Source organism: Scyliorhinus torazame, chromosome 4, assembly GCF_047496885.1.
Source record: "Scyliorhinus torazame isolate Kashiwa2021f chromosome 4, sScyTor2.1, whole genome shotgun sequence".
NCBI classification, from domain to species: Eukaryota; Metazoa; Chordata; class Chondrichthyes; order Carcharhiniformes; family Scyliorhinidae; genus Scyliorhinus; species Scyliorhinus torazame.
Window position 1 is genome coordinate 335,009,487 of NC_092710.1, and position 21,775 is coordinate 335,031,261.

A 21,775-nucleotide genomic window follows, 5' to 3' on the forward strand; every position below is an offset into this window, starting at 1 on the left:
GCTAAGAGAGGCAAGGGAGGAAATAGCAGGGACGCTGGCAATAATTTTCAATTCCTCTCTGGCCACAGGAGAGGTGCCTGAGGACTGGATGATAGCCAATATGGTACCATTATTCAAGAAGGGAGGAAGGGATAAACCAGGGAACTACAGGCCGTCAGTCTAACCTCAGTGGTGGGGAAACTATTGCAAGCAATTCTGAGACAGAATTAATGTGCATTCGGAGAGGTAGAGATTAATCAAGAACAGTCAGCATGGTTTTGTTAGGGGAGGTCATGTCTGATCAACGTGATTGAATTTTTCAAAGAGATGACCAGGTTTGCAGATGAGGGCAATGTATTTGACATAGTCTACTTGGACTTCAGCAAGGCTTTTAATAACGTTCCGCATGGGAGACTGATAGCGAAGGTAAGAGCCCATGGGGTCCAAGGAAATTTGTCAAATTAGACTCAAAATTGGCTGAGTGGCAGGAAGCAGAAGGTGATGGTCGAGGGTTGTTTTTCTGACTGGAAGCCTGTGTCCAGTGGGGTCCCACAGGGATCAGTGATGGGGCTCTTGCTGTTTGCGTTCATATAAATGATTTAGCTATGAATGTAGGAGAGTTGATCAGTGTGTTTGCAGATGATACGAGAATTGGCGGGGTACTAAATAGTGAGGAGGATAGCCTAAGATTACAAGAGGAGATAGACGGGTTGGTCAGCTGGGCTGATCAGTGGAAATGGAATTCAATCCAGTTAAGTGTGAGATGATGCACATGCACTGAACAAACAAGGCATAGGAATACATGATAAACGGCAGGACCCTGGGAAGCACCGAGGATCAGAGGGACCTTGGTGTGTATGTACCTTAAGGTAGCAGAGCAGGTGGATACAGTGGTTAAGAATGCATATGTCTGGCCAGAGTTAGAAAGGCGCTACTACAGAGGAGAAGGGAGGTGGGGATTTGGGTTTCTGAACCTGATGTATTATTACTGGGTGGCGAATGTGGAGAAGATGCAGAGTTGGGTCAGAGGGGTTGATTCCCAGTGGGTCAGAATGGGGGAGAGTTTGTGTAGGGGGTCGGGATTGAAGGCGCTAGCAACAGTGCCGCTCCTGAAGGCCCCGGGGAAATACTCGGAGTCCGGTGATAATAGCTTCATTGAGGATTTGGAGGCAGTTTCGCCAACACTTCGGGTTGGGGGCAGGGTCAAGGGAAATGCCGATTTGGGGGAACCACAGATTTGTGCTAAGGAAGTGGGACGGAAATTTTTGGAAATCGGAGGAGAGGGGGATTAAGATACTAAAAGATTTGTTTCTTGGGGGTCGTTTTGCAAGATTGAAGGGGCTGGGAGCGAAGTAAGGGCTGGAGCAGGGGGAAATGTTTAGATACATGCAGGTTCGAGATTTTGCCAGGAAGGAGATACAGAGCTTCCCGGTGGAGCCGGCCTCCACATTGCTGGAGGAGGTGTTGACGACAGGGGGACTGGAGAAGAGGGTAGTGTTGCGGTTTACGGGGCTATTTTGGAAGAGGAGCAGGCACCACGAAGGGATCAAAGCAAAGTGGGAGGAAGAGTTGGGAGAGGGTATGGAGGAGGGGTTCTGGTATGAGGTGCTCCGGAGAGTGAACGCCTTCACCTCATGCGCAAGGTTGGGGCTGATACAGCAGAAGGTGGTATATAGGGCACACTTCACAAGGGCCAGGATCAGCCAGTTCTTTGAGGGGGTAGAAGATGCGTGTGAACGTTGCGGGAGGGGGACCCTAAAATCACGTTCATATGTTTTGGTCCTGTCCAAAGCTGGAGGATTACTGGAAGGAGGCTTTTAGGGTAATCTCTAAAGTGGTGCACGTGAAACTGGACCAGGCCCACGGGAGGCCATATTCGGGATACCGGACCAGCCAGAGTTGGAAACGGGTGTGGAGATAGATGTTGTAGCCTTCGCCTCGTTGATCGCCCGAAGGCGGATCCTATTGGGATGTAGAGCAACCTCTCCACCCTGTGCCCTGGCGTGGCGGGGGGACCTGCTGGAATTCTTGACTCTTGAGAAGGTTAAGTTTGAACTGAGGGGAAGGATGGAGGGGTTCTACAATTCATTGGCATTATTCATTATGCACTTTCAAGAATTGGATAACATCGAACATTAGTTGGGGGGGGGGGGGGGGGGGGGGGTAGTTGGGAGGGTTCGGGGGAGAGGGACTGTACGTGTTAATGATGGTGATTCCTAATTCCCTTTTGTTATTTGTTTATATTAACATGCGGGCCGTTGTTTGGGCGTTGGTGGGAGGATGGGATCGTTGTTGTTAATATGGGGATTGATATTATATTCGTTGCTGCTTATTGTTTATTGTTGGTGGGTGCAAATTTGGGAGAAAATGTGAAAAAGCAGAATAAAAATATTTTTTTTTAAAAAGTAGGCATATGCCTTTATTAGCCGAGGCATAGAGTTTAAGAGCAGGGAGGTAATGCTGGAACCTTATAAAATGTTGTTTAGGTCACAGCTGGAGTATTGTGTGCAGTTCTGGAATCCACATTATAGGAAGAATGTGATAGCACTGGAAAGGATGCAGAGGAGATTTACCAGGATGTTGCCTGGGCTGGACAGATTTAGTTATGAAGAGAGATTGGATAGACTTGGATTGTTTTCCTTGGAGGAGGGGAGGCTGAAAGGGACATGATTGAGATGTATAAAATTATGAAGGGCATAGATAGAGTAGACAGGAAGAAACTTTTCCCCTTGGTGGAGGGATCAATGGCCAGGGGGGCAGAGATTTAAAGTCAGGGACAGGAGGTTTACTGGTATTTACCCAGAGGGTGGTGGGAGTTTGGAACTCGCAGCCTTAAAGGGTAGTGGAGGCAAAGATCCTCATAACATTTAAGAAGTACTTAGATGCATACTTGTGATCCCAAGGCATACAAGGCTATGGGCCAAGTGCTGGGAAATGAGATTAGAATAGTTCACTGGTTGTTCAGACCGGTGCAGATCGATGGGCTTTCTGTGCTGTATGACTCTATGATTATGACCTTGCACACTCTGGGGTTTTCTCCCTCTTAAAAGTGTCAGGATCCAGCACCATCTCCAGTGGCCGACGGTACAATGAAAGGGTAATTTTTAATTCTGGGAATACGGTCTCAGGCACAACTTGCTCGATTTACTTATGGAAACCGTCTTGTCAACTACAGGTCAAAGATGTATTGGGAGAAAGCTGAACCGTAACAGAGAAAAGTAGGCACTTCTTACTTTGCACATTTCTTTATCTATTTAGTGAGCTCACCACTCAGTAGATATGCTGGCTGCTTTGACCTTATTAAGCTCATCCTGGATTGCCTGCTTGGCTCGGATCTCTGCATCGAGTGCCGATTGTAGTTCTAATCGAGCCGACATGTCCACTTTCTGAGACCGGCGCATCTTCCATGGCATATCCTGAGAGAGATAAAGACACGGAGGTCGAGAGTTATAGAAGAAGGGGAGAAAGAAAGAGAAACATTTGTTTGTAATGTATTAGAGTATGTGCTGTCAATTTGTTCCTCAAAGGATGAAAGCAACTCTCAAGAAGCATCTCTTTCAAACAGTCAGAATTAGCCATCAGTAGCTAGAAGTTCAAGTTGAGGCGTAGCTCCCAACCCAAGCCAGGCTGAAGATGGAAGGAGGAGTCTAACTGGGGAAAATGTCTTGCACCCTTTTTTAATAGAGTTTACTTGTTTTATGGTTTGGTGAATTGCCTATGTGGAGTTGTGCGCTTTATGGGTGGCACGGTAGCACAGTGGTTAGCACTGTTGCTTCACAGCGCCAGGGTCCCAGGTTCCATTTCCGGCTTGGGTCACTGTCTGTGCGGAGTCTGCACGTTCTCCCTGTGTCTGCGTGGGTTTCCTCCGGGAGCTCCGGTTTCCTCCCACAAGTCCCGAAAGACGTGCTGTTAGGTAATTTGGACATTCTAAATTCTCCTTCTGTGTACCCGAACAGGTGCCAGAATGTGACGACTAGGGGCTTTTCACTAACTTCATTGTAGTGTTAATGGAAGCCTACTTGTGACAATGATCATTTTTGTAAAAAGAAATGTGGCAACAAACCTGCTTGGGATGGCTCAGTGTTTCATAACCTTTAACAATTCGTGCACAAGTTCAATGTGAAACAATGTGAAGAGGAGAAGATTCAGCCATAAAGAGGACAGAACATTTCAAAAAGGAGGGAGATTAAGTACACAGGGTGGGCGGGAGATGGGGAGGTTAGGAAGAAATGTTTAGCCCTGATAAGCCAGTCATCATGGTGAGGGGCTGGCTCGATGGGCCGCTTGGTCTTTTCATTGAAGTTTGGGACTGGAGTGGAAAAGGTTAGTGGATTTTAACAGTCAAGTGTCAAAGGCGAAAGATCCTTACTGTTGCTCGTGCCCCTAAACTGGAATTCCTCAAAGACTCCAACTCCTCTGTCATTTTGGTTGCCAGTGCCTGGAGGTAGCCTCGAGCATCTTTCTCATCACTCACCCTGAAAACACAAAAGACAAGTAAATCACACTTATGCATTGGAGATCACAACTCAGAAGTGACCAGGGTAATCAATAAAACAGATGCAATATTCAGCGATAGGTTTTAAACAGGAATGAATGAGAAAATAAGTAAAACTAATGAAGTATATTTAATAGCAGATTTTTAAAAATGTATTGATAGGATGTGGGTGTCTCTGGCTCGGCCAGCATTTATTGCCCATCCCTAATTGCCCTGGATCTGAGTGCATTTCAGAGGACCTTTTGAAGAAATATTTATTTTTGAGAGTTTTTCCGTTTTTACAAATAATGTAACAAACCCTATAAACTAGTCCAGCACATGATAAATTCTTCTGCGTACAAGAATACAGAAAATGATAGAACACCAACACAGTTGGTTCAGCTTAATCATTAAACTTGGTGCCTTAGTTTATACAAGGTAAAACAGTGAACAGATAAGCTAGAGGATAGGGGTGTGTGTGTGTGTGAATAAAGCCATGGAAACATGGTATGGTGCACACCATCACATGTAGCGAGTTGGTGGAACGTATAAATGTGAGATAGAGGTCCCATATTCATCGGATTTAAAACAGAGTATATACAACCGATTTAGAATGGAGCGTGCAAGTTAGGAACTCATTAGGATACATTCCATGATAGTTTTATGCTAATTTTGAATTGAAAGATATTTATCGCTAATCGAGGACCGAAGGATGTACTTCTGCGCCGCAAAAGTTAAATAGAAACAGACATAGAAAATGTTTTGTTACCCGTGTGGTAGGTAACATGTGCTACTCAATCCTTGGTTAGTGATGAGGTATTCTGAATTCCGATGAAGAAGATTCGAACTCTTGCAGTAGTAACAAAAGGTTTATTGAGTAACTACAACAATATTTACATGAGTTCTTTACTTTAACTTTGATACTAGTGATAAGGTTAACAAGATCAAACTATGGTAACTATACGTAACTCCACTGGCCATCTAAACTAGTCTGCTGTTCCTTTGATCACAGTGCACCCGAGAGGGAGAAGCCCAATGTGGCTGCCTTTTTTACCCCTGTTGGCCCGGCCCTCTAGTGATCGTGTGGTGCTACTGATTACGCATTAACCCCTTGTGTACATGCACACATAGAGATCACCACATCCCCCTTTTTTTCGTGTTACATATTTTCTGTATGTTGTAAAGAAAATTGAACAAAACATAATGGATGCCGCTTTCAAATGCATTACAGGAAATCAATGAGTTAGTCCGTCAAATGTTAATACATTTAGTCTCTTAAGTTTTTTTTTGCTTGCGTAAAATAGGTAGACAAATGCTGCTATGTACAAGTTGTGATAATCTTGATGATTATACAAAGTCAATTAATATTTATGAGTCCAGTCTTAATAAAAAATTTTTTTTTGTGAGTCCATATTTTATGAGTTTGTTCGGTCGAGTTGCTTTCTTCTTCTGTTGTTGAAGTGGTGATGTTGCTGTTGTTATTTCTTTGTGAACGTCGTCAGTGTTCCTGTGTTTAAGTAGCCAAGAAGTCATCAATGAGGTATTGGAATGGTCGAATCACTTTGTTGTCTGATTTATGCTTTTTTTTTTCTATGCTTCTGGTAGTGATTCTGTGTTACATCCTTGTTCTCTGACCTGGACTTTTCCCTGTTTGTGGTATTGATTCTGCATGTCATCGTTCTTGAAAGCTGGTTTGCTTGTTTGTTGTGGAGCAAATGTGAATTTGTGAGATTTGTTGCCATGCCATGGCATGTTTGTACTCTTGCCATTGTTTTGCAGTGTGCTGTGGCATTGTCCTTCATGTGCAGAGTTGTACCATGTTGTACAGGTCGTTATTTCATTGTTGTTGTTTCTGTCTTGGTCGTTTTCGTTGTCGTTCTTATTGTTGTCATTCTTGTTGTTGTTTCTGTCGTGCTTGTTGTTTCTGTTTTTGTTGTTTTCGCTGTTGTTCTTGTTGTTTTTCTTGTCATGCTTGTTGTTTCTGTTATGCTTCTTTTTGTTTTTGTTCTTGTTCTTGTAGTTTTTGTTGTTGTGCTTGTAGTTTTTGATGTTGCTGTCGTTGTTCTTGTTTCTGCTGTGCTTCTTGCGGTTGTTGTTGTTCTTGTTGCGCTCAATGAGTGTTCCGTGTGGATGACGGAGTCATTGTCACAGTTATTGGTGTCAGTGTCCTTTGTGGTATCTGTTACATTGAGCGTTTATTCTTGAGGATTGCGAGAATGATCTGATGTTGCATTGATGTTGGTGACATCAGTCATTTGTGGTGGATGTGATTCCTCTTCTAGAGTCATTTCTGGTTCACTTGAATCATCTGTGATCACTTTGTGCTCCTCTTCCGGAGTTATTTCTGGTTCATTTGAATCACCTTTGGTTTCTTGGTGCTCCTCTTCTGGAGTCAAAATTTTGAGGATTTCTATTGACGTGGTCTCTCTAGACTCTGGTGCTCCTCTTTTGGAGTCGAAATCGTCATAATTTCATTTGACGCGGTCTCTCTGGACTCGAGTAGCCCTCTTCTGATTATTGAATGCTTCTGTGCAGATGAGTTGAGATATGTCAGTGTCGCTGTGATCCTGCACATCCTGTATGGGAATTGTGATTTCTTCGTCACTTGTCTCACATACAGTGGGTAGACATTCAGTGTCTTCTTGTTGGTTAAATGAGCTGGGTAGACTTTCATAGTCTTCTTCACGCATGGCGTTCGCTATGGAGTGTTTGCTTGCTTCCATTTTTGAGTCTGTCACCGAGCTGTCTGTGGAGGCTTGCGTCGCTCTCTTTGTGGAGGCTTGCGTCGCTCTCTTTGTGGAGGCTTGTGTCGCTCTCTTTGTGGAGTTTTTCATCACTTGTTCTGTGGAGTCCTTCATTGCTCTCTCTGTGGGGTCCTTCACCGCTCTCTCTGTGGAGTCCTTCACCGCTCTCTCTGTGGAGTCCTTCACCGCTCTCTCTGTGGAGTCCTTCACCGCTCTCTCTGTGGAGTCTGTCATCGCTCTCTCGGTGGAGTCTGTCATCGCTCTCTCGGTGGAGTCTGTCATCGCTCTCTCGGTGGAGTCTGTCATTGCTCTCTCGGTGGAGTCGTGCAGTGTTCTCGCTGTAGTCAATCTGTGCTCTCTCAACAGAGTCGTTCTGTGCTCTCTGTGTGGCGTCGTCTTCGTCTTGGATATTGCTGTCATCCAATGTATCGACGATCTGCCATGGCACCATGGTATTGGATTCATCTACCATGAGAAGAGTAGTGTTGAGCTTTTCAACCTTGTTGCTGATGCTGTGATCAGCATATCCGAATAACTCAGCCATGTCTGAGCAGTATTGTGTGTATTGTTCGATAGACAAATCAGCGCTTTTTGTTTCGGAGTTGTGATCGTTCTCTTCATGTTCAATGAACAAGTCATCTTCTTTGGTTTCGGATTTTTCATTGTGTTCTTCACTTTGTGTGACTGCTTGTTCCAGGGTGTTGTGAAAGTTATTTTCAACTGCTGGTGTAAATTCGGGCATTGTTCTGTCATTTGAGGTAAGAAAATTGGGTTTTGCAGCTTTAAATTTCTTTTTGTTAACTTTCGTGCATTTCCCTTTTAAGTGGGCGTGGTTTGGTCCTCTGACATCATGACACTCATAACGTCATGCGTGGGACTCGATTGCGCATGCGCAATTCGAGTTTCCTTTACTGTGCGCGCTTGGCGCAATTGGCAATGCGGCTTCTCGCGCATGCGTGCAAGTGTAGTTTGCCATTTTCCTTCTTTTTGAGAAGTGCGCATGTGCGTACTGGCCGGAACGCTCTCGCTCAAGATGGCTGCCAATCAAAAAGTGCTGTTGCATCGATGGAGATCCTGCCGCTGCCTCGTGGTAAGTTTGGGGTCCATTTTTACTTATTTTGTTTTCTAGACACTGATTCTGTGTTTGTAAAGACTCACAGTATTGATTTTGTTTTTGTTCATAAGCAAGGCATTTTTGTATAGCAGTTTCTAGAGTTAGATGCTTATTTTGTGACAGTTCTTCCCTCAAATTTTTATCAGATAGTCCAGAAATTAATTGATTCATTATCACAGTGTCTCTGAAATCAGCATAATCACAGCCTTGTGGTATTAACTTGAGATTTGTAATAAAATCAGTGATGGGCCCTCTGTTTCTCTGGCATTTATGACAAATGTTAAATCTTTCCAGCATCTCACCAGACTGATTCTTACAGCGTTCATGAAATTTTTGAGTATTACTTCTATTTTGGTGTCGTCTTCACCTTCTAAGTAATTAAAGCAATTATAGATTTCTCGAGCTTCATGCCCTCCTATTGAGAGTAGTAGTGCTATTTTTGTTGCATTAGAGACTGTGCTTAAATCATTAGCTGCGATAAATATTTGGAATATCTGTTCAAATCTTTTCCAGTCATAACTTGAATTATCGGTTGTTTCCACCTGCCCTAGAGGTCCGATGAGTCCCATAGTTAGTCGTCGAGGATCCATTTGCTGTGAAGTCTTCCACAGTCGAATGCAGTCTTCTCTTTTTGTCTAACCTTATCTAACTAGTTCTGTTAAAGCCACCCGACTGGTACCATGTTTTGTTACCTGTGTGGTAGGTAACATGCGCTACTTAATCCTTGGTTAGCGATGAGGTATTCTGAATCCCGATGAAGAAGATTCAAACTCTTCCAGTAGTAACAAAAGGTTTATTGAGTAACTGCAATAATATTTACGCGAGTTCTTTACTTTAACTTTGATACTAGTGATAAGGTTAACAAGATCGAACTATGGTAACTATACGCAACTCCACTGGCCATCTAAACTAGTCTGCTGTTGCTTTGATCACAGTGCACCCAAGAGAGAGAGAGAGACCAATGTGGCTGCCTTTTAAACCCATATTGGTCCGGCCCTCTAGTGATCATATGGTGCTACTGATTACAGATTAACCCCTTGTGTACATGCATCGTGTCCGCGTGGGTTTCCTCCGGGTGCTCCGGTTTCCTCCCACAGTCCAAAGACGTGCAGGTTAGGTGGATTGGCCATTCTAAATTGCCCGTAGTGTCCATAAGGGTTGGGAGGGGTTATTGGGTTGCGGGGATAGGGTGGAAGTGAGGGATTAATGTGGGTCAGTGCAGACTCGATGGGCCGAATGGCCTCCTTCTGCACTGTATGTTCTATGTAATCTATTAAAGCCAACATACCATTTGCCTTCTTTACTGCCTGCAGAACCTCCGCAATTACTTTCAGCGACTGGTGCGCGAAGACACCAAAATCTCGCTGAGTATCCACCTCTCTCAATTTACACTCATTCAAATAATAATCTGCCTCCCTATATTTGCTACCAAAGCAGATAACCTCACATTTATCCACATTATACTGCATCTGCCATGCATGTGCCTACTCACTCGGCCTGTCCAAATCCTGCTGAAGCATCTCTGCATCCGCCTCACAGCTCACCCTCCCACCCAACTTTGTATCACATGCAAATTTGGAGATGACACATTTGGTTCCCTCGTCCAAATCACGAATATAATGTGAACAGTTAGGATCCTAGCACAGATCCCTGCAGTACCCCATTTATTCCAACTTTGCTTCCCGTCTGCTAACCAGCTTTCTATCCATCTCAACACCCTACCTGCAATCGCATGCGCTTTAACTTTACATACTACTCTGCTATGTGAGACCTTGTCAAAAACTTTTGAGAAAGCCTGAATAAACCACATCCATGGGTTCACTCTGGTCAAGTCTACTCATTACATCTTTTTTTTTTCTAATTTAGGATAGCCAATTATTTTTCTTTTCCAATTAAGGGGCAATTTAGCGTGGCCAATCCACCTAACCAGCACATCTTTGGGTTGTGGGGTGAAGCCCACGCAGACATGGGGACTAGTTACATCTTCAAAGAATTCCAGTAGATTTTCAAGCATGATTTACCTTTCATAATTCCACACTGACTTTGTCTGATTACACAACTGCTTTCCAAATGCTGTGCTATGAAATCCTGGATAATGGACTCGAGCAATTTCCCTACTACCGATGTTAGGCTCACAGGTCTATAGTTCCCTGTTTTCTCTCGCCCTCCCTTTTTGAATAGCGGGGTTACATTAGCTACCCTCCAATCTGTAGGAACCATTCCAGGGGCCAAAGAATTTTGGAAAATGACCACCAATGGATCTACTATTTCTAGGGCCACTTTCTTAAGTACTCTGGGTTGAAGATTATCAGGCCCTGGAGATTTCTCTGCCTTCAATCCCATTAATTTCCCCAAACCATTTCTTTACTAATACTAATTTCCTTCAGCTCCTCACTATAACTGGTGTTTCTCACAACTTCCGGCACATTATTCATGTCTTCCTTTGTGAAGACAGAAGAAAAGTACAAATTTAGTTCCTCTGCCATTTCTTTGTTCCCTATTATGAGTTCCCCCGTTTCCTATTATAAGGGGTCTACAATAGTTTTTATTAATCTTTTTCTCTCTACATACCTATAGAAACTTTTACAGTCAGTTTTTATGTTCCCCGCAAGCTAACTTTCATAGTGTATTTTCCCTTAAATCAATCTTTTGGTCTGCCTTTGCTGAATTTTAAACTATTCCTAATCCTCAGGTCTATTGCTTTTTCTTGCTAATTTGTATGCCTTTTTTTGAATCTAATACTATCTCTAGTTTCCCTTGTAAGCCATGGTTTGGCCACAGTTCCCTTTCTACTCTTGCGCCCAATAGAAATAAACAACTTTTGGAGTACTGGTCTATAGTTTCCTACTTTCTGCCTCCCTTTTTGAATAAGGGAACATTTTTCCAATCCACTGGATCCTTCCCGTAACCAGAGAATTTTGGAATATTATAACCAATGGATCCACTATCCCCTCTGCCACTTCCTTTAAGACCCTAGGATGTAGGCCATCAGACGCTGGGAACTTCTTAGCCTTCAATCCCAATAGTTTGTTTAGTACTTTTCCCCTATTGGTGGTGATCTTTCTAATTTCCTGCCTTTCTATTACCTCTGCATTACCTGTTACTCTTGGGATGGTACTGGTGTCCTCTACCTTAAAATCTGAGGCAAAATATTGATTTAGCGTCTCCGCCATTTTGGTGTTCCCACTACTAACTCACTGGTCTCATGCTCCAAGAGCAACATTCACTTTACCTACTCTCTTCCTCTTTATATATTCATTGAAGCTCATGCTACCATTTTTTATATTCTGCGCTAGTTTTCTTTCACAAATTACCTTTGCTTTTTTAAATTCCTTTTTTTAGTAATCTTTTGCTGATATTTAAAGGTTTCCCAATCTTCCAGCCTGCCACTTGCCTTTGCAAAACTGTATGCCTTTATTTTTGTCTTTACATTTTCTTTAACTTCCCTGCTCTGCCATGGATGTTTTTCCCCCTCTTACAATCTTTCTTCCTCTCTGGGACATATTTTAGTTCGGATAGCGAATATCTCCTTAAACAACTGCCACTGCTCATTGACGTTTAGTCTTCCTGCCCAGTCCACTAGGACCAAATCTGTCCCCATGCCAACGTAATTAGCTTTGTTTAACTCCAGAACGCTAGTTTGGGGCACCAGTTTCTTACCCTCAAACTGAATTTGAAATTCTATCATGCTATGATCACTCTTCCCTGGAGGATCCTTAACTAGGAGGTCATTAATTAACCCCCCTCATTACACAATACCAAATACAGAATAGCCTGCTCCCTGATTGGCTCCACAACATATTGTCCCAAGAAACCAAGGAGAAAATACTAGAAAATCTCAGCAGGTCTGGCAGCGTCTATAGGGAGAGAAAAGAGCTAACGTTTCGAGTCCAGATGACCCTTTGTCAAAGCTTTGATTAGGGGTCATCTGGACTCGAAATGTTAGCTCTTTTCTCTCCCTACAGATTCTCCCAGACCTGCTGAGATTTTCAAGCATTTTCTCTTTGGTTTCAGATTCCAGAATCCGCAGTAATTTGCTTTTGGCCCAAGAAACAATCTCTAACATTCAATTAACTCTGCCTCAAGGCTGCTCTTGCCAATTTGATTAATCCAGTCTATATTCATATTAAAATCACCCATGATTATTGTCGTACCTTTTTTACAAGCCCCAAATATTTTCTGGTTTATACTGTGCCCCAATATGCAACTACTGTTTGGGGATCTATAGATTACTGCCACTTCTTTTTGTTGCTATTTCTTATTTCTACCCAGACTGATTCCACATCTTGGTCTCTTTTTTTAAAATAAACAATTTTAATGAGGTATTTTTGGCATTACAAACAGCAACTGTATGAAAACAATGTACAAAGAACAACAAACATAGTGCAATCACTGACTCCCATCCTGCCAAGACCCACCTAATTAACCATCTATTCTGCGCTACCCTAACCCCCCCCCCTCCCCCGCTGGCGGTTAATTCTCCGCGAAGAAGTCGATGAATGGTTGCCACCCCCGGGCGAACCCTAACAGTGACCCTCTCAAGGCGAACTTAATCTTCTCTAGGCCGAGAAAGCTAGCCATGTCGGTTACGACTTTGGGGGCTTTTGAGTCCCTCCAAGCTAGCAGTATCCGTCTCCGGGCTACCAGGGAAGCAAAGGCCAGAACATCTGCCTCTTTCTCCTCCTGGATTCCCGGGTATTCCGACACCCTGAAAATCGCCACCTCTGGACTCATTGCCATCCTTGTTTTCAATACTCTAGACATGACATCCACAAAACCCTGCCAATATCCCCTCAGCTTCGGACATGCCCAGAACATGTGGACATGGTTCGCTGGTCTGCCCGCACATTTTACACACCTGTCCTCCACCCCAAAGAATCTACTCATTCGGACCACTGTCATGTGGACCCGCTGGACAAAATTAATTGGATCAAGCTGAGCCTGGCACATGTTGCGGTCGTGTTGACTCTGGTCAACGTGTCCGCCCATAGGCTATCCTCCATCTCACCACCAAGCTCCTCCTCCCACTTACGCTTCAGCTCCTCGGTCTGCGTCTCCTCCGCCCCCATAAGTTCTTTGTAGATGTCCGAGATGCTCCCCTCTCCCACCCATCCCCTAGACTCTACCCTATCCTGGATCCCCCTTTGTGGCAGGAGTGGGAAGGATGATACCTGCCTGCGCAGGAAGTCCCACACCTGTAAATATCTAAATTTGTTCCCCCTTGCCAGCCCAAACTTCTCCTCCAGCGCCCTCAAGCTGGGGAAGCTCCCTTCTAAGAACAGGTCCCCCATCCTCTCAATTCCCGTCCTTCGCCATACTCGAAACCCCCCATCCAAGCTCCCTGGAGCAAACTGGTGGTTGTCACATATTGGGGACCAGACCGATGCTCCCACTGCTCCAACGTACCTCCTCCACTGACCCCAGATCTTCAAGGCCGCCACCACCACGGGGCTGGTGGAGTACCTCACCGGTGGGAACGGCAGAGGTGCCGTTATCAACGCCCCCAAACTGGTGCCCCTACGTGAAGCTGCCTGCATCCGCTCCCAAACCGGCCCCGCCCCCACCACCCACTTCCTTATCATGGCTATGTTAACCGCCCAATAATAATTACTGAAATTCGCTAGGGCAAGCCCCCCCTCCTCCCGATTCCACTCGAGCATCACCTTCTTCACTCGCGGGGTCTTACCCGCCCACACAAAGCCCAGGATGATTTTTCCCTCTTAAAAAAGGACCGCAGGATGAAAATAAAAATCTCGGTAGGACCGTCATTTTGACCGTCTGCACCCTCGCAGCCAGCGACAGTGGCAGCACATTCCATCTCCTAAACCCGCCCCTCATCTGCTCAACCAACCGGGACAAGTTCAACTTGTGTAACCGGCCCCAGTCACGCGCCACTTGTATCCCCAAGTACCTGAAACTGTTCCCCACTAACCTAAACGGCAGCTCCCCCAGCCGACCCTCCTGACCTCTTGCCTGGACTACAAACATCTCGCTCTTTGTCATATTCAGTTTATACGCCGAAAACCGGCCAAATTCCCCCCCAAATCGCCATAATTTCACCCATCCCTGCCCCTGATACGAATAAGAGTAGGTCATCCACGTACAGCGAGACCCGATGTCCCCCCCTCCCCCCCCGAACCAGCCCCTTGAAGCTCTGAGAGAAATTGCCAGCGGCTCTATAGCTAACGCAAACAACAGTGGAGAGAGGGGGCATCCCTCTCTTGTCCCCCGATAGAGTCTAAAATAGTCCGAGGTCATCCTATTCATCCTTACACTAGCTTCCGGGGCCTTGTACAATAGCCTAACCCAGTCGATAAAGCCCCTACCGCACCCAAATCGTCCCAGCACCTCCCATAAATAGTCCCACTCCACCCAGTCGAACGCGTTCTCCGCATCCATGGCCACCACTACCTCAACCTCCCTGCCCTCCGGGGGCATCATAATCACGTTGAGCAGCCTTCTTATATTGGCCACCAACTGCCTGCCCCTGATCCTCCATAATCACCTCCGGGACACAATCTTCAATCCTGGAGATCAAAACTTTGGCCAGCAACTTGGCGTCCGCATTAAGCAGTGAGATCGGCCTATATGACCCACATAGCTCCGGGTTCTTGTCCCGCTTCAATATTAATGAAATGGTGGCCTATGACATCGTCGGGGGCAGCGCCCCTCTATCCCGTGCCTCATTAAAAAGCTTGACCAGCAACGGCCCTAAAATCCCCGAGAATTTCTTATAGAACTCCACCGGATACCCGTCCGGCCCCGGGGCTTTACCCGACTGCATTGCCTTCAAGCCCTCAACTATCTCTTCGGCCCTGATCGGGGCCCCCAGCCCATTTACCAGCTCCCTACCCACCTTTGGGAAGGACAGTCCGTCTAAAAAGCGTCTCATCCCCTCAGGTCCCATGGAGGTTTCTGAGTGATGTAAAAGTCCCTGAACGCCCTGTTTAGCCCTGTCGAGTCCCCTACCAAGTTCCCATCCCCATCAACCACCCTCTCTATTTCCCTGGCCGCCTCCCTCTTCCTAAGCTGCTGTGCCAGCATTCTGCTGGCCTTCACCCCATGTTCGTAGAACGCACCCCTCGCCTTCCTAAGCTGCTCCACTGCCCTACCTGCGGACAGCACCCCGAACTCCGCCTGGAGCCTCCGACGCTCCCTTAAAAGTTCCACGCCCGGGGTCACTGCATACCTCCTATCTATCTGTAGGATCTCCTTAACCAGTCGGTCCGTCTCTGCCCTATCCGTCCTGTCCCTATAGAGCGGATCAAAATCAGCACCCCTCTCACCACTGCCTTCAGCGCCTCCCAGACCACCGCTGCTGAGACTTCCCCTGTGTCATTGACCTGCAGGTAGTTCTGCATGCACTTCCTCACCCTCTCGCACACCGCCTCGTCCGCCAACAAGCCCACATCTAACCTCCATCGCGGGCGCTGGAAACTCTCCTCACGGACCTGCAGTTCCACCCAGTGTGGGGCATGATCCGAAATAGTGATGGGCGAGTACCCCAAGTCCACCACCCCCGCGAGCAAATCCCTGCTCAAAATGAAAACGTCAATCCAGGAATAAACCTTGTGAACATGCAAATAAAAAGAAAACTCCTTCCCCGTCGGCTGCCCAGACCTCCATGGGTCCCCCCCCCCCCCCCCCCCGCATCTGCTCCATGAACCCTATCAGATCCCTTTGCCATTGCTGGCACCCTCCCTGTTTTCGAACACGACCGGTCCAGGCCGGGGTTGATGACTGTATTAAAATCCCCTCCCATCATCAGCTTGTGCGAGTCCAGATCAGGTATCATCCCCAGCATTAATGAGAACATGCCAGGAGCAGAACCAAGCATTCTTAAAAATAAACCTTGAAGCTACAATATAGGCCTACTTGCCAAACAGAGGGAGCGATAGACAGAGCTAAGTGATCCCACTGCCAACAGATCAGATCTAAGCTGTACAGTCCTGACACATTCAGTCATGAAGGATGGAGGACAATTAAACTAAACGGAATAGGAGGCTCCACAAATATTCAGATCCTCACCGAATGATGTGGGAGCCCAACATATCAGTGCAAAAGACAAGATGAAAGCATTTGCAATAATCTTCAGCCAGAAGTGATGAATAGATGATCTACTTCAGCCTTCTCTTGAGGTCCCCAGCATCACAGGTGCCAGTCTTGGGTCAATTCAATTCACTCCATGTGATATTACAAAATGGCTGAAGGCATTTGACAATATTCTGGTAATAGTGCTGAAGACTTGTGCTCCAGAACCAGTTGTGGCTCCAGCCAAGTTGTTCCAAGACAGCTTCAAGATTGGCATCTATTCACAATATGCCCAGGTACGTTCTGCTGACAAAAAGCAGGAATATCTAATCTGGCCAATTATTGCCCCCTCACTCCACTCTCGATCATCAGCAAAATGATAGGAGTCATCGACAATGTTACAAAGCTCAACTCACTGAGCCATAACCTGTTCACTGATGCTCATTTTGGGTTCCGCCAGGGCCACTCAGCTCCTCAATCTTCATCCGTGCATGGACGAAAGAATGAATTCAAGAGGTGAGGTGAAAAGTGACTGTCCTTGACACGAAGGCAGCATAAAGGAGCCCTAGTAAAATTGAAGTCAATGAGTATCAGAGGGAAAGCGCTCCAATGTTTGGAGCTCAACCAACCAAGGACAAGGCAGTCTGCTTGACTGGTACCCCATCAACCAGCTTAAACATCCATTCCTTCCTTCATGGACCCATAGTTGCAGCCGTGTATATCATCATGCCACAAGATGCACTGCAGCAACTCACCAAGGTTCCTTCAACAGCAACTCACTAAGGTTCCTTCAACAGCACCTTCCAAACCTGCAATCTCTACCTTATAGAAGGACAAGGGCGGCAGATACATGGGAATACCAGCACATGCAAGTTGATGCGGCAGATGGACTGCAGTGGTTCGAAAAGGCAGTTCACCATCACCTTCTGGAGGGTAATTAGGGATGGGCAATAAATGCTGACCTTGACAGGATGTTGAAATCCCATAAAATAATTTTTAAAAACACAATGCGCGATCAGTTCAGTGGAATGAACTCCTCGCCAGAGCAGTGGAGACAAAGGTCCTGGAACCATTTATGAACCAGTGAGATATTTGAGGGACTGGGAGGTGCTGTGAATCATTGTTTCTGAATAGATTCGCTTAGATGGACAGGGCTAAGACAACAAGCCCCCGACAGCTACAGTAAAACTTTATATTATCCCACTTTTATATTCCATTCCCCTTTCAATGAATACCAACATTTCTTGAACTTACTAATTTACCAAAATTCACTAGACTCTGGGGTGGTCCCGGCAGATTGGAAATTAGCAAACGTGACACCACTGTTTAAAAAAGGAGGTAGGCAGAAAGTGGGTAATTACTGGCCAGTTAGCTTAACTTCGGTAGTAGGGAAGATGCTGGAATCTATCATCAAGGAAAAAATAGCGAGGCATCTGGATGGAAATTGTCCCATTGGGCAGACGCAGCATGAAATGAAAATGAAAAATGAAAATTGCTTATTGTCACAAGTAGGCTTCAAATGAAGTTACTGTGAAAAGCCCCTAGTCGCCACATTCCGGCGCCTATTCGGGGAGGCTGGTATGGGAATCGAACTGTGCTGCTGCCCTGCCTGGGTCTGCTTTAAAAGCCAGTGATTTAGCCCAGTGTGCTAAACCATAAAGGGCAGGTCGTGCCGAACTAATTTAGTGGAAGTTTTTGAGGACATTACCAGTGCGGCAGACAACGGGGAGCCAATGGATGTGGTATATCTGGATTTCCAGAAAGCCTTTGACAAGGTGCCACACAAAAGGTTGCTGCATAAGATTAAGATGCATGGCATTAAGGTAAAGTAGTAGCATGGATAGAGGATTGGTTAATTAATAGAAAGCAAAGTGTGGGGATTAATGGGAGCTTCTCTGGTTGGCAATCAGTAGCTAGTGGTGTCCCTCAGGGATCAGTGTTGGGCCCGCAATTGTTCACAATTTACATAGATGATTTGGAGTTGGGGACCAAGTGCAATGTGTCCAAGTTTGCAGACGACACTAAGATGAGTGGGAAAGCAAAAAGTGCAGAGGATACCGGAAGTCTGCAGAGGGATTTGGACAGGCTAAGTGAATGGGCTAGGGTCTGGCAGATGGAATACAATGTTGACAAATGTGAGGTTATCCATTTTGGTAGAATAACAGCAAAGGGGTTATTATTTAAATGCTAAAATATTAAAACATGCTGCTGTGCAGAGAGACCTGGGGGTGCTAGTGCATGAGTCGCAAATTGTTGGTTTACAGGTGCAACAGGTGATTAAGAAGGCAAATGGAATTTTGTCCTTCATTGCTAGAGGGATGGAGTTTAAGACTAGGGAGGTTATGCTGCAACTGTATAAGGTGTTAGTGAGGATACACTTGGAGTATTGTGTTCAGTTTTGGTCTACTTACCCGAGAAAGGACGTACTGGCCCTGGAGGTTGTGCAGAGGAGATTCACTAGGGTAATCCTAGAGCTGAGGGGGTTGGATTACGAGGAGAGGTTGAGTAGACTGGGACTGTACTCGTTTGAATTTAGAAGGATGCGGGGAGATCTTATAGAAACAAAATTATGAAGGGAATAGATAGGATAGATGAGGGGAGGTTGTTTCCACTGGCGGGTGAAAGCAGAACTAGGGGGCATAGCCTCAAAATAAGGGGAAGTAGATTTAGGATTGAGTTTAGGAGGAACTTCTTCACCCAAAGGGTTGTGAATCTATGGAATTCCTTGCCCAGTGAAGCAGTCGAGGCTCCTTCATTAAATGTTTTTAAGATAAAGATAGATAGTTTTTTGAAGAATAAAGGGATTAAGAGTTATGGCGTTCAGGCGGGAAAGTGGAGCTGAGTCCACAAAAGATTAGCCATGATCTCATTGAATGGCGGAGCAGGCTCGAAGGGCCAGATGGCCTACTCCTGCTCCTAGTTCTTATGTACTAAACACTTCTGCAATTCATGCACCAGGATACCTAGATGCCCCTGTATCACCAAGTTCTTCAATCACTCTCCATTTAAATGGTACACTGTTTTTCTATTCTCCAATCGATGATTTTCAGTCAGATATGTCGATATAGCTGACAAGCCCCTGGTGAACACAAGGTGGCACTAGATGACCCAGTTTCAAAGCTGACAAAAGCTCAAATCCTCAGACAGTAAAACAGTGGTGGAAAGAGGTATTATCGAGGTGTGAACTCAGCTTCAGTGTCATGTGCCGGTTTGGATGTTTAACAAGTCAGATATAACAGGTTTATTTTTAAACCAATAAAATTAGCATTGCATTTAAGTTCAATCACAGGAATGTTGCAATAAGGAGAATGCTCTTAAAATAAAAATGAACACAATTCCGAAAATGTATCATTCCAAATCATTGAAAAAGTATAAATACTTAAACAAAATGCCATCCATCACCTGTCACAGTTAAAACATGCATATCTGTTCCTATTTATTTATTTAGAAGTGGGGGGGGTGGTATGTGGCGCAGTGGATAGCGCTGGGACTGCGGCGCTGAAGACCCGGGTTCGAATCCCAGCCCTGGGTCACTGTCCGTGTGGAGTTTGCACATTCTCCCCATGTCTGCGTGGGTTTCACCCCCACAACCCAAAGATGTGCAGGCTAGGTTGATTGGCCACGCTAAATTGCCCCTTAATTTATTTAGAAGTGAATGCATGAGGTCTAGTTTGTAACAATTCAGCATAAGGCAAATGAGAATCACAGTGAAGTCAGTGTTCCATCATATTCTCCTTCTCCATTTAATTGCCTTGAAGGATGGTTTGGCTTTTTTTATTCCTCTGGAGTACTTGGTGCTCATTCATTTAGACCACCTAGGTTGCTGTGCCGATATGAATAATGTTCCTGTGGCTCGGTTCTGCCCCTCCCCCATATGGCCAAATAAAACAGCTGGAATAAAACTGGGAATAATGCAGGAATTCCATGTGTTGCAATTCAGCCGGAAATGTTAAATTTGTGCTGGCTGTATATTACAAAATGCAGGCTTTGTAAAGAAAACTGCATTGATCTGGACCAAAACAGATTGCAAAATTATTCAGCTACAATGAATTAGTATGAAGTGCAGTCAGTATGCTTCACGTTGGATCAGCTCCAACAGTCTTTACTGCAACTATGTTGTACACAGCAAGATCCTACAGCCAGCAATCAACTGAACATCTTCAGCTGAGGCGAAGGGTTGCTCAAGAGGGCAACAGGGAAACTTCCTGCTCGCCTCTGATTTTAACAGCCAGCTGAACCACGGAAATAGATGGGATCTTGTTTTGCCACCTCTCTGAAAGACAGCACTCCCAACAGTGCAGCACTGAGCGCTCTGCTCTTTCAATCCCTGGGTTAAGGCTCAGAGGCAAGAGCACTTTCAACTGAGCTAATGTACAGTGGAGGCAGTAGCGAAGTGGTAACGTCACTGAACTAGCAATCCAAAGGCCCAGGGTCTGGGGACGAGTGTTCGAATCCCACCACAGCAGATGGTGAAATTTCAATTCATTAAAGATGTCTTCTTCCCCGTGTCTGCGTGGGTTTCCTCTGGAAGCACCAGGCTAGGTGGATTGCCCCTCAGTGTCCAAAAATGGTTAGGTGGGGTTACGGGGAAAGGGTGGAGGCATGGGCTTCTTTCCAAGGACCAGTGCAGACTCGATGGGCCAAATGGCCTCCTTCTGCACTGTAAATTCTATGAAACATCTGGAATTAAAACCCGAATGTTGACCATGATGCCGATTGTTGTCAAAACCCATCTGGTTCACTAATATCCTTTAGGGACGTTAATCTGCCATCTGAATGCCCCCTGAAATGGCAGAATAAGCCACTCGGTTCCAAAGGGAAAGACGGATGGGCAATAAATGGCCCAGCTAATGATGCCCACATCCCATGAATGATTTTTTTAAAAATTGCAAGCTGGAAGAAAAAAGATATATAATGAAATATAAAAAGCTGTCATTGCTAGAATTTTAAAAACGCAAATATGTAATGGGTTAAAATCACCCACTTTAATAGACCTGGGGAAATTGAAGGCAACATGCCTCTGACAGAGCTGATTGGACTATGAGCTTTCACAACAAGTGAGAAGCTCACTTAGGCGGTCAAGATTAATTTGAAAGTTTGCAATGGGACCACACGTACAAGAAATGATGGAGTGAACTTGCAGGTTTGTTTTTCGAAGAAAAGCCTCAAATATGATAAGTATCACCACAAAGTTATTCCACCCCCGCCCCCGCCCCCCCTCCCAACTGGCAGCTGATACAACATCTGTTTTCACTTGGCTAGACTGCTATTTTGTCATTGGATTGGGTCCAGTAATCCCACATGAAGATAACCCCCTGTGCAGAGGTGCAGATTATATTTGGTGAGATGCTCACAAAAAGTTCTTGACTAAAGAGCAGGCTCAGTTCCTATAGCCAAGCCAACGTGAGCAATGTTTAATTTTAAAATAATGTA

The 21,775-nt window shown here is 45.3% G+C and overlaps 1 protein-coding gene across 9 annotated transcripts in view; it reads right to left on the reverse strand.

Moving 5' to 3' along the window:
• Positions 1-21,775, reverse strand: part of LOC140411160 (serine/threonine-protein kinase MRCK alpha-like) — a 900,765-nt gene that overhangs the window by 240,288 nt on the left and 638,702 nt on the right. For all 9 annotated transcript variants that reach the window (XM_072500231.1, XM_072500235.1, XM_072500230.1 and 6 more), the window contains 2 exons: positions 4,349-4,454; positions 3,247-3,395 (listed from right to left, as the gene is read on the reverse strand). In XM_072500231.1, coding sequence (XP_072356332.1) covers positions 3,247-3,395; positions 4,349-4,454 — 255 coding nt within the window. The remainder of the gene's footprint in view (positions 1-3,246; positions 3,396-4,348; positions 4,455-21,775) is intronic.